Source organism: Numenius arquata, chromosome 5, assembly GCF_964106895.1.
Source record: "Numenius arquata chromosome 5, bNumArq3.hap1.1, whole genome shotgun sequence".
Taxonomy (NCBI): Eukaryota; Metazoa; Chordata; class Aves; order Charadriiformes; family Scolopacidae; genus Numenius; species Numenius arquata.
In genome coordinates, this window is record NC_133580.1 from 36,039,973 (window position 1) to 36,051,291 (window position 11,319).

Here is an 11,319-nt window from a genome sequence, read left to right on the forward strand (position 1 = left end):
GCATATTCTTTATTCCTCTCACTGGAGAGCACGTGTGTAAGTATAAATTACACCTTAAATTACATCTTAAAGTGTCTATTCTCACTGGCTATAGGAAAGCACAAACTGGTTGGTCAGTTAGCTCCTTCGACTATTATTTAACTAGAAGAGGTTTCAGAAGGACTCTCCTGCAGTTATCTGACCTGTCTTAGCTTTTCCAGTCCCCGTGACCCTCAAGGATTCTCAGAGGAAATCTTTTGCTCTCCTCCTTACCTTGTGCTCAGAGTGAAAGCACTCAGACTCATCACCAGTTTCAAAAGGGACCACTCAGACCTTTCACATGAGTCTCCTTACAGACAACTTTCTGTCCAACTTTTGCTCCGAATCTCATCTCACTCATACCAGACATAAGTCCATAAAATAACTAACACAGTAACAATTAAATGTTGCCACAGAGTAGTCCACTGTGTTTAACCTTATAAATAGTAACACTCCATTTTGCTACTGTTCCCTCTCCCAGTATTTTGCTCCCAGGCAGATCAGCGAAGCATGACAAGAAGAACCTCTTCACAGAAAGTATACAAACCTTTTCACAATGTCACACCCTGAAAAAAATTAATGCCTGTAGCTGAGCATGGATCACAGTTTGGAAACCTGAAACAGCTTTTGGGTTGGGTTTTGGGGTTTTTTTTCTCCTTTCTTACCATCCATTACTTGTAAAGTTGCTGCTTCTCATTATAGTTATGCTGATCACAGAAAAATAAAAACTTACTCTATATGGGAATAAACTCACCATGCTGTTCATTTTTGAAGAGGATGAACTTGCCCTCTGCTTCCGTAGGCTGTTAAGCTCTTCTGTATTTCCATCCTTTGGTTTTATGATCAGCCGACTGCCTCCAGCAGTACCTTCTGAAGAGGATCTCAGTCGTTTCTCAACAAATCTGCCTTCTCGGTATGGACTGAAGCTGTTGGCAAGGTCAACTACGAATAGAGAGGTAATCGGCAATCATTACAGAGAACTATTCTCTACAAATATTTTCTTAAGGAGAACACGGTTTTGCTTGAAATGCTTACATTGAAGGGCAATCACATAGGAAACATTCTGTAGAAAGCAGATCCTGCTTACCTAGATAGAAGTGTCACCTGGGCCACCAGTTTTCTGTTCAGCCCCTAGTGACTAGCACACTCTGCATGCTACAGTCCGTGGCTCCTCATAGACTCCAGAAGGACCTTTGATCCATCCTTTCCTTCCTCCCCTCATTCTCAGACACTTCCAAACCTTCAGACGCTTCAGGAAAATCCACCAGAGAAACTATCATTGGTCCACTGGTGCCAAAACCCAACCTGCCATATCCTGCATTCCGAGGCAAATCCAGGTTTTGTAGGGCCAGGACACAGGTTTTTCACCACTCCATTGGTTTAGGGTTCTGTTTGGCCTTCCTAGCTCAGCTCTACTTCTGTGCCCTCCAAACCCAGCCTGCAGTGAGCAGGCTGAATCCCAGTCCCCAACTCGTGTTAAACAATAACACATCAGAAAAGAGGAGAAAAATTACATTTTGAGGTGTTAAGTCAAATTTAGAGATGGGGAAAGAGAAAAGCATAATAAGATAATAAATGTAACACAGAAAATCTTATCTTCTTTTGCCTTTTGTGAGAGAACAGACATTTTCTCTAAGGCTTTTAAAAAAAATCTGTATCACATAAAAATATATAAAGGTATACAAAGAAATATATGGATCAAGCCTGCTCATACATTAATGTCATGTTCCTGATACTATCTGTAATGATACCAGCTATGAGACCAGCTATGGAAGAGACAATATCCATTACCAAAGAAAATGCACAGAAATATTTTACATTTACATCTGGTTTTAAATACTGTTTTAGCAAAACCAAATACTCAAACCAGTCTGTTTGTAACAGATATAGCTACTTATAACCTTATCTTACTGAATACCACATAAGCTTTTTCTATATTTGTTTTATTTCATATGGCAGGATTTTATATTTTTTCAACGGTCGCTTTGTATGCTTGGCCAGTTTCTAATTTTAAATGTTTGGGTTTTTTTACCACGTAAGTAAACAAAAATGCATTTTGAACAGAACTATGAAACCCCAACAATTAATCATTGACTCTTACATAGTGCAGTATTAGCTCTAGTGTTTCTGTGAACATGGATCCCATTTACAAAAATCCCTCTACCACATTTTCAAGTTCAGTTAGCTGCCTTCCAGAAATACATCTGGATATAAATACACAGCTGTCGATGCATGAGTTTCAAATGCACTGTGTATTTCTAAACATCACGCCGACCTGCTCACTTGCTGTTCTGCAGTACACTCTAAGAAGTCAGATTCAGAAGGATGAGCTCATTCACAGATGAGCCAATGTTGCAAGGAAGACCAACCAAGTGTGCAGGACCAGAAACATATGCAAATATTTTTTTCTCCCAATTGACTATGGTTCTGAGGGAAACAGGTCCCTTCTGGTGAAAGCTAATTTAGTGGATTAATTTGACTTTATATTGCCATTTATGAACAAGACATCCAACCAAGCCTCGCAGTGACAAATAATTCAAAAAGCAAGATTGCTTTTGATTGCTTATAATCTACGTGCATAGATAAATGTCCAAGCAAAAAGATGGGTATGAATTCATATGAGTTTATACTCATTCATCTTCTAATACAAACACTATAAATGCAGTCTTGTTAACTCTCACAAATTTTGGCCCACCAGATAGAGTCACAGGATTATGCAAGAAAGCCCCAGTCTTTAGCTTGGTTTGGGAAAATAAACTGTCAGAGATAAATGTCTTCTGGCAGGTGTCCTTCACTCAAGGGCCTGGTGCCTTTATTCATCTGCATCTCTATAGACTGGGATTTCTCAGCACAGCCTTCTCACTTAATCTTGTTAAGATTTCCAAATTCCTTTTCATAAGCTAAAGATCCAGTGTGAAATTCAGATGGCAATTAACTCTCTCCATTTCACCGATTACATAATGAGAACTTTCACAATGTTATTTCAGATGGAAACAGAAATGGGTTCTTTCAATCCTCCGCTGCAGAAGCTACCCTGTAACATCAGTTAAATAGCAAGCAAGAGACAGGAAATTTCAAACCCCAGATCAATAGAAGATAAACTATGTTATTCTTCACAGCCAGACTAAAAGAGAGTTTATTTCCCTGGTGATGTTTCCATCTCAAACAATGCAATTCTTTAGCTCAAGTCCAAAACAGGCATGCCTCAAAAATCCCAGCTTCAGCCTTCAACATGAGGCAAGAATCAATACTATCTTTCTTAATTCCTTTTCCACCACAGGAAAGCGTAGCTATGAACAGCACTGATGGCTGTTAACAAACTGTAAAATGTGAACTCAAAAAAAAAAAATAGACTTTTTGTTTCCTTCGGACAGTTTTGTGAGGGGTGCACAATTCATAACTGTTGGACTTCCTAGCTAGCACTGGCAACTCTACAAAAACACTTTATGACCAAACAATTCTTACAGAAGAACTGAGGCCAAAAAAACCCCACCAAACCCAAAAATGAAAAGACCATGAGACATACCTTTAGGATGGTTTGTTTCATAACACTGCTGTGTTTTAAAGGACTGATGTTCCGAACACGGAACAATCTTAGATTCCATTACAGGCATTGTCTCTCTTGTGTGCTTGGATGGCGTGCTTCGATCTTTGTCCCTACTCAACCCCTGTGCCTTTGGAGAGAGTATCACTGGTTCTTCTCTGCGTTGTAACACAAAGGGTTCTAAATGTGCATTTGCTGAGTTAATTTCTCCTATGTGCCTGGCATCATTAATATGTAGTTCATTGGCTTGCAATAATACTTTTGTTTGATTAGCAGCTGAGGTTTTGAATAAGGTATTAGATTCAACGCTACACAAGCTCGAGTGACTCACAGGAGATACACCTGCAGAATGCCCAGTACTTTCCACAATATCCACTTCCCTCACAGGAGCAGCAGCAGGATTAAAGAAGATCTGAGAGGTAGAGACATTATGGCCAAAATCCTCTGTGAGCGCCCCCCCAGTCCCATTGCTGGTCAGAGCATCAACCTCTGAAACAGAATCCTCCGTCAGGGCAACAAAGTCGGAGGGGGTCTGGGCAGCCGTGAGGTCAGCCGAGAGCAGCGGGGACTGCAAGGAGCTTCCCAGGCACTCTGTCGTCTCAGCCGAACATGGAGGAGAGGACTTGGCTATCACAGGTTCACTTTCCCCATATGACTTAAACTCCAGCAAGCACCTGGACTGCTGCACAGATGAAACTGACTGACTCTCTGGAACTGGTTTGGAAAATCTGTAGTGCGATGAGAAAGATTTAGGGAGAAGTTTTCGTGTGGATTGTTTGACAGAGTATCGGCTCTGCTCCTCTGCAAAGCCTGAATCATCACCCTCATTCTTCCCAGAGCTTATGCAATTTATAAAGACATTCTTATTAGCTGAGGGCTCCTTTCCCCTTTCAAAATCATCCGTCAAAGACCTTGTTATCTTCTTGCTACGTGAGCTGCCAAAGCCAACCGAATGCCTTCCTCTGCTTTTAATGTGTTCCTCTAAACTCAGTTTTTGAAAAGTGCTGAGAGAGGACTGGGCACCATTTGAGATGTTAACGTTTTGACTAGCTGGGTCAGGCTTCTGCTCACTCCCCTTCTTGTGATGGAAGCTAATGGAAGGAGTACGGAAAATACTCCGGCGCTTGCCTGTGCTCCCTGAGCTGGAGTTAGTGCTGGATGGAGAGGAGGTGTGGACACCAATGGCATTAGCAGAAGAAGGTGAGGAAGGGAGGGAGTCGTGTCTCCGGCTAATACTTCTCCTGAATATTGGCAACCGAGATACTAGAGTCGATCGTCTGGATCCTGAGTCCCCCATCAGGGCACAAGGTGTCCGTGGCTCTTCGCAACCAACAAACTAATCTGGGATGAGAAAAAAAAAATATATACATAAATCATTCACTCTCAAAGTCCACTTCAATATGCTTTAAGTCAGCCTAAATACAGAAGATGCTAACATCAATGTTAAGTACAGCTGCAAGTTGTTGTGCATGCATTACTGAAGATTTTTAGAATTTCAAAGCGATGTTCAATAGGCAGCGCTGAAAGCCTAGCAGCTGAGAAAACGTGGCTAAAAACATTCTGCCTATGAGAGATACAGTATTATGTATGCTATATTACACAATGGAGATCACATTGGGTAACTATGTAAAATCTACATGCCAAAAGATACACAAAAACATCACTCAAACGTCCTTCTTATTGTAAATTCTTGGGGCAAGTCTTCTTATAAACTGTAAGCTCTCTTAAAAGATGCTTGATTTTTCATGATCCGAGTAGAACAAAACATTATTTTGTACTCCTAAATACTCAGATTTTTGCAAGAACGAAGAGGATATAAGTTTCCCGATCTTCACTGAACTTTCAGCTGGATTTTTAATTCCTTTATTTCCTATTCTGCTGAAAGCTGTACGTGTCACCTTACAGCAGAGAAAATGCTGGCATTGCAGTCAAGCTAAAAAATGCACCACCAAAAATTCTTCCTAAAGAACCATAAATTCTAGGAATTTCCAGTCAAAATATGGGAGTATGTTTCTAGATTTGAACTTCAGTGTTTCCTTTGAAAACTTCTCTGAAATCCTGTTGTAGCCTACTTGCTTATAATTAGCTATTTTTGCAGTTTTTTTTTAATTAGTGAAAAGTGTTCCATACACAAACACTTGGCACTTTTTATAAATATTTAAGCAATAAAAACTTATTTTGATCAGCACAGCAGATGTACTAGAAGAAAATTAATCTTTATGAAATATATACCAGTTCTATCTCCTTTTTGTTCTCATTATAAACTATATATATAAACTACTGCTGTGAGAGACAGGACCACGAAGGGAGCAATAAAAACATGCAATATATAATCACAAGAACAAGAGAGGCTGTAAGTATAATGCCTGATGCAACTTCGTGAGCTGCAAGTATTCAGCACGTAGGAATAAAAATCAGGCAATTTATCTAAACAATGTTTGTATATCAAGTGCAAAACCAAATTAATTCATCTAATGAGCAATTTTATATGCAATATGTGGCTACAACAAATATCTGTGAACAATATATATATTTATACAGTGTGTATATATACACACTAATATATAAATAAAAATGGGAACAGAATATTTAAGGAGTAATAAAACTATATATATTACTGTGAAAGAAAGGGTAAAAACTAAGTTCAGAGACTATTTCTGACTATACATTGGACTGTACTTTCTGCACTGTTAACATTTTTTCTTAAAAAGCTACTACAGCTCCTGTCTGAACATGCACTGCCAAGCAGCCACCATATTCACAAGTACCGGGAATCAATAAGCAATTTTGTAGTTTAAGATGAGACTAACAGCTTGGAAACCGTCACTTATTCCTAGCAGTCATTGGTGATCTCTGATGACAAGGTAAAACCTGACCGAGACAATACTCTCAGGTCCTGCAATTGAAACCCAAATTTGAATTCAGTCTGATTGCAACAGAACTTATGGTACAGGCACACACACAGGTTATCAGAATCTCTTTACATCCACCAAACAAACTGATGCGGAGCTGGTTGTTCCATTTCACTGACATGTAAGGTACTTTGCATTTACACCACTGTAAGAGCAAAAGCAGAGGCAACAGCACAGAGAAGCTGAGGGCCCTGTGAACTCACAGAGGGGCACGTAGCTTATACCAGCTTCTTTGTCCACAATTCAGCCTACTGAAAATGTGCTTTGGAACACTGCATACAACTCTCTCCACCTTTCCCATACAAACCTCTCTAGGTTCTTTAATCACTTCCAGACCTATTAGGTCAGGGTGTTTTTTGCTTTTATGAACACATATGTGCAGACATGCTGATACGTATGGATATGTACATACACACAACACAAGATTATTTAGAGATTGTAAGGGTTCTTCCTTGAATTTTAAGGAGACATTATAACTGCTGAAAAAAGACTTTAGAATGCAGTTTTGTAACAGCAGCAGATGACCAAAATATTTTTAAAATACATTAAATCCGCATAGGCATTTTATACTCAGGCAAAACACTTGCTCCCATCATTTAATGTCCTGCCCACACCTTAATTGTCAGTTCACTGGAGAGCAAACCATCCTGGTTTATAATTATGAAATTCTCTGAGTTGAGAGCAGGAAGAAGCAGAAAACTGAGCAAAAAGCACATATTGTAACTTCCACTGGAGGTTCCACAAAGGTTGTATCTAATTAATAATAGAGATTATTATCAATAACTGGCCTGTGAATATACACTGCTTTAGCTTTCCAGATGGTAACAATTTTTACTACAATACATTGCCTCTAACTGCAGATAACAAAATGACATTTATTCGTTCATTCTTCCTTTGCCTCTTGAAGGAAGAGCCCAAATAAACTGTCAACATTTCTCTTATTGTATAAGCAGCATAAAACCTTAACCATAAAATATAAACTAATTAAAACATACTGTTCTTTCTAGGTTTACAATAGCTATCGGAGGACATTTCTCAAAACACACACATCCATGTATATATGCATATACAAATGCTTCTGTGCATATAGAGTTTGAATACTTTGACTATTGTGACTATTTTATTAATAGTTTGAATGTTATTTACATATATCATTTATTTTCTATATATACATTATGCAGTGTAAAAGTGCTGAAGTTTAGCACTGAGTTAAAGTGACAATTCTACTTGCAACAGGAAAAAATAGTATGTATTTCAAGATAATAATACCCTCAGATATTAATGAAATAATATCTTTCATTAATTTTTTCACTTATTGCAGAGGAGTTATAAACTGCCATATATGTCCTGTTATGAACAAAATAGGTGGTGTATCCTTTCAGTCTCAACCTCTAACATAATTACCTGTGCTTATCACTTCATAGCAGTAACCCTTACAGAGTGAAATTCACTCCAGCTACGTGTTCTCTGCAAAACCACTAATTTTCTGTATCCAGCATCCTCAACCCTACTGGCATCATTCTTAAAAGGTGCAACAGAGGGAAAAGAAAACTGCAGAGAAAGACACCTTTGGAATGGTATTATGCCATTCCAGATGACTCTTTATACTGGAAAATAATTCTGATCCTACATAGTCAATCTAGGACCTAATACAAAGCTCGAAGTATCTTAAAAGAAATTATTTGGTCTTTAGAAAACTAGCAAGAACTCAAATAAACAAGAAGAATCAAGGAAAAGTGACAGTCTAGGAAGGCTTTCAATTAGATCAGGCTCCTTGTTTAGGATAAAATATGTTTTGCAAGATTATCGCATAATGTGAACAGTTAAAATATAGTCTACACAGTTTTCTGTATGGAGGTCTGAATCTTGGTCAAATACACAAACCATCACCTTGTAATACTTTAATTCTAAAATCCAGCTACTGCTGAAACTGAAGTGCATACTCAGTGCTGCAGTAGACAGACATTCAAATTTTGCTTTTTATGGAATGGATTTTTGATGAACCTTTTTGCATCTGGTATTACACAAGACAAAGTTTGGTATACTAAAGGAAAATAAGTAAACTATCTTGAAAGCATTTAATTGCAGCCAGAGTAACAGTGAATGATCTTCCTCAAGAGCTTGGCTACAGCTCACAGTTTCTGAGCTCCTGTGCTGAAACCAGTGCAAGTGAAAAAACAGGCAAAGTGCACACAAAACATTTTTCCTCATTAGCAATTTTTAAAGTTAATAAAATGGAAATAGTTTCCTTCCACATCAGTCTGCACCAAGATGTTGCAAAATGCAAGTTAATCTCAAAAATATCTTAAAGTCATGTAAAATAAAGAGGCCAAGTTTTTTATACTTGGGGCTTATTCTTTCCACACAGGAGAACTTCGGAAGAGCCATCCAGCTACACAATATTAGGCCTTTATCTTGCCTGCAGAAGCTGCATGAGTATGAAATACAAAATGAACAGGGTAAGAATTAATAGACCAAGCTCAGTATTTTATATATTACTGTATCTTGTCAAAAGAAACAAATTGTTCAACTTTCAGACAGTGAATGCAATAGCAGAAAAAGCCCCACAAGTGTTAAAACAGGTAAAATTGTCAAAATCTTACACCAATGTCTCCAGAGAAAACTACTGCATCAATCCACCAGCTGAAAAATAAAACCCAGTGGTTTTTATTTCAGCTTCTGCCAAGCAGTTATTCACATGACTGGGCCGGAGTGCAGTGCGTTCAATGAAGAGTAACTCTCGCTGGTGGCTTTGTACTCCAGTAGATGGAGCCGTGGATCTACTTTTTCATTGACTGCAACTATGAAAAAGCAACAGTCGGCGCCTTTTACATTTCTCATTGCCTTTGAGGCAAAATTTAGGACTTGAAATTATTTGTGAATTTTACCATTATCATAATTATGTGTACATACCAAAAGCCAATATATGCTTATTCAACAGAGAACTGTAGTGCATAGGCCAGAGCAAACACTCTCTTTATAAATAACCAACCTGCTGCTCTCTCTCAACACTCTTTAAACAAAGCTTTCCTAAAGACGTCCTCCTTGAAGATGCACATCCTAAAAACATCAAACAATATCTTCCACACAAAGAACAAAACTGTATGAGCTATCTAAGTTTAAATTGGGAGATGACATGACACATAGCTGAAAGGCCCCAACCTTAAATCAAAGAGCAGAACATCAACACTCATCTGCTCCCTATCTCTCTCTTTTCTGTGCTCTCCACACAGCAGTGTGATTTTCAGGCTGCACTCATCATTTAAAGATGATGATACATTTTCTTTAATGCTTTGAATCAGGAATCATATAATAAAGCAAAACACACAGGACTAACACGTAAATCGTAAACTGCAAACATACCCCATCCCTCACATGAACACTACCATATGGCAGGAGGCAAGGACTATGTGATAGACAGTCTCTACAGACAAGCTGGCTCCAGACTCACACAGAAATGAAATTTAGCCCAGAATACTACAAATACCCACAAAAACACATGAAAATAAATATTTTTAATTGCTGGTGAGTCAACAGAAGTCCTAATGCAGCTCATCCACTTGTAAGGAGCAGTCCTTTAGCTCAATGGTTAACTTAATAGCCTGTGGCTCCCACCCAAAACATTAAAATTCCATCATTCGGATTCCAGCACTATATTGTCCTCAGCATTTAAGCATTACCGCATTCAGTATTGCTCCAATTTAATTCCAGTATTATTTGTCTCTCTAGTACATTTGTGACTTGTTTTTATTTGCATAGCTCCCAGAGGTCACTATGTGTGAGCAAACCAGTACACAAGGAGAATATAAGATCCTAAAAAAGCCATTAAAATATTGGTTTGCATTTAAAACAAAAGCAAACAAACACACACCTGCATATAAATACTTTGGGGTTTAGCTGTTATCAAGGATCATGTAACAGGATTAATAGGGCCTTACTGAAAATACAAATGCCTGTACAATAGAAGGCACTAGCCAAGGTGGGTCAGACTGTTGATACTGAGGTAACTTGTTTCTGCAAACAAAATGAGCAAATTCCTTCCTAATACATAAAGGTTCCATTTGCTATTTTGAGTAACACTTTTCCACTTTTCTTTCCTTGTACATGGTTCAGAGCTCAAGAATGTATTTTGTGAAACAGCAGCCACAGCCATATCCTCAGGGTGAAATTTTATAAGCTACTACCGTGTCCACACTTGCTTCAAGTTTATTTTTTTTTCAACAGTTTTTATAAACAAAAGAAGAATACCCAACATAGGGAGACAGAACTTTAAAAAAGTTATGTGTGTCTACATATGCACACACATACAAGTCCACACACTTTTTCCCCCCTGTACTGAAAACTCATTGGGCAAAATAGCTTTTATATATGTGGAAATAGCTTTTATGTGTCTGGAAAAAAAGAATACAGAATCCAAGCACTGAGGTATCCTAAGGCAAGACATGAGATTTCTTTTCGTTTCCTGTGTCCTCCAGCTCAGGCCTATTTTTATTTTCAATTGCTCCCATGCTTTCAGGAAACAAAAGAGGAAGATAGCAGATAAATTTGCAATAAATATATTTGAAGCCACATGCACATCAAAACCTCATCTCCCATTTTGTCTGGTCTTGTACAAGTTGAAGACAGTTATTTTGTAAGTCCATAACTGCTATTTCCAGTTCTGGTATGAAATTAGAAGCGTAACAAACATTCAAAGAAGAAAACTGGAGATAAGTTATCTATATATCCTCTTTTGACTTTAAATTAGCCAGAAGGCAAATGCTAGCATGAGACAGGTCACAGGCGACTCATTCTTCCATTCGTTATCACTGGGTATGTAAATTTGTCCATTTGTACCAGGTGAAC

General features: G+C 38.2%; 1 protein-coding gene across 2 annotated transcripts in view; it reads right to left on the reverse strand.

Annotated features, from left to right (window-relative positions):
- The window catches only part of CCSER1 (coiled-coil serine rich protein 1), a 628,555-nt gene extending 623,696 nt beyond the window's left edge, over positions 1–4,859 (reverse strand). For both annotated transcript variants that reach the window (XM_074148037.1, XM_074148036.1), the window contains exons 1-2: positions 3,545–4,859; positions 773–960 (exon numbers count right to left, since the gene is read on the reverse strand). In XM_074148037.1, the coding sequence (XP_074004138.1) occupies positions 773–960; positions 3,545–4,859 (1,503 nt within the window). The remainder of the gene's footprint in view (positions 1–772; positions 961–3,544) is intronic.
- Between the last annotated feature and the right edge of the window lie 6,460 nt (positions 4,860–11,319).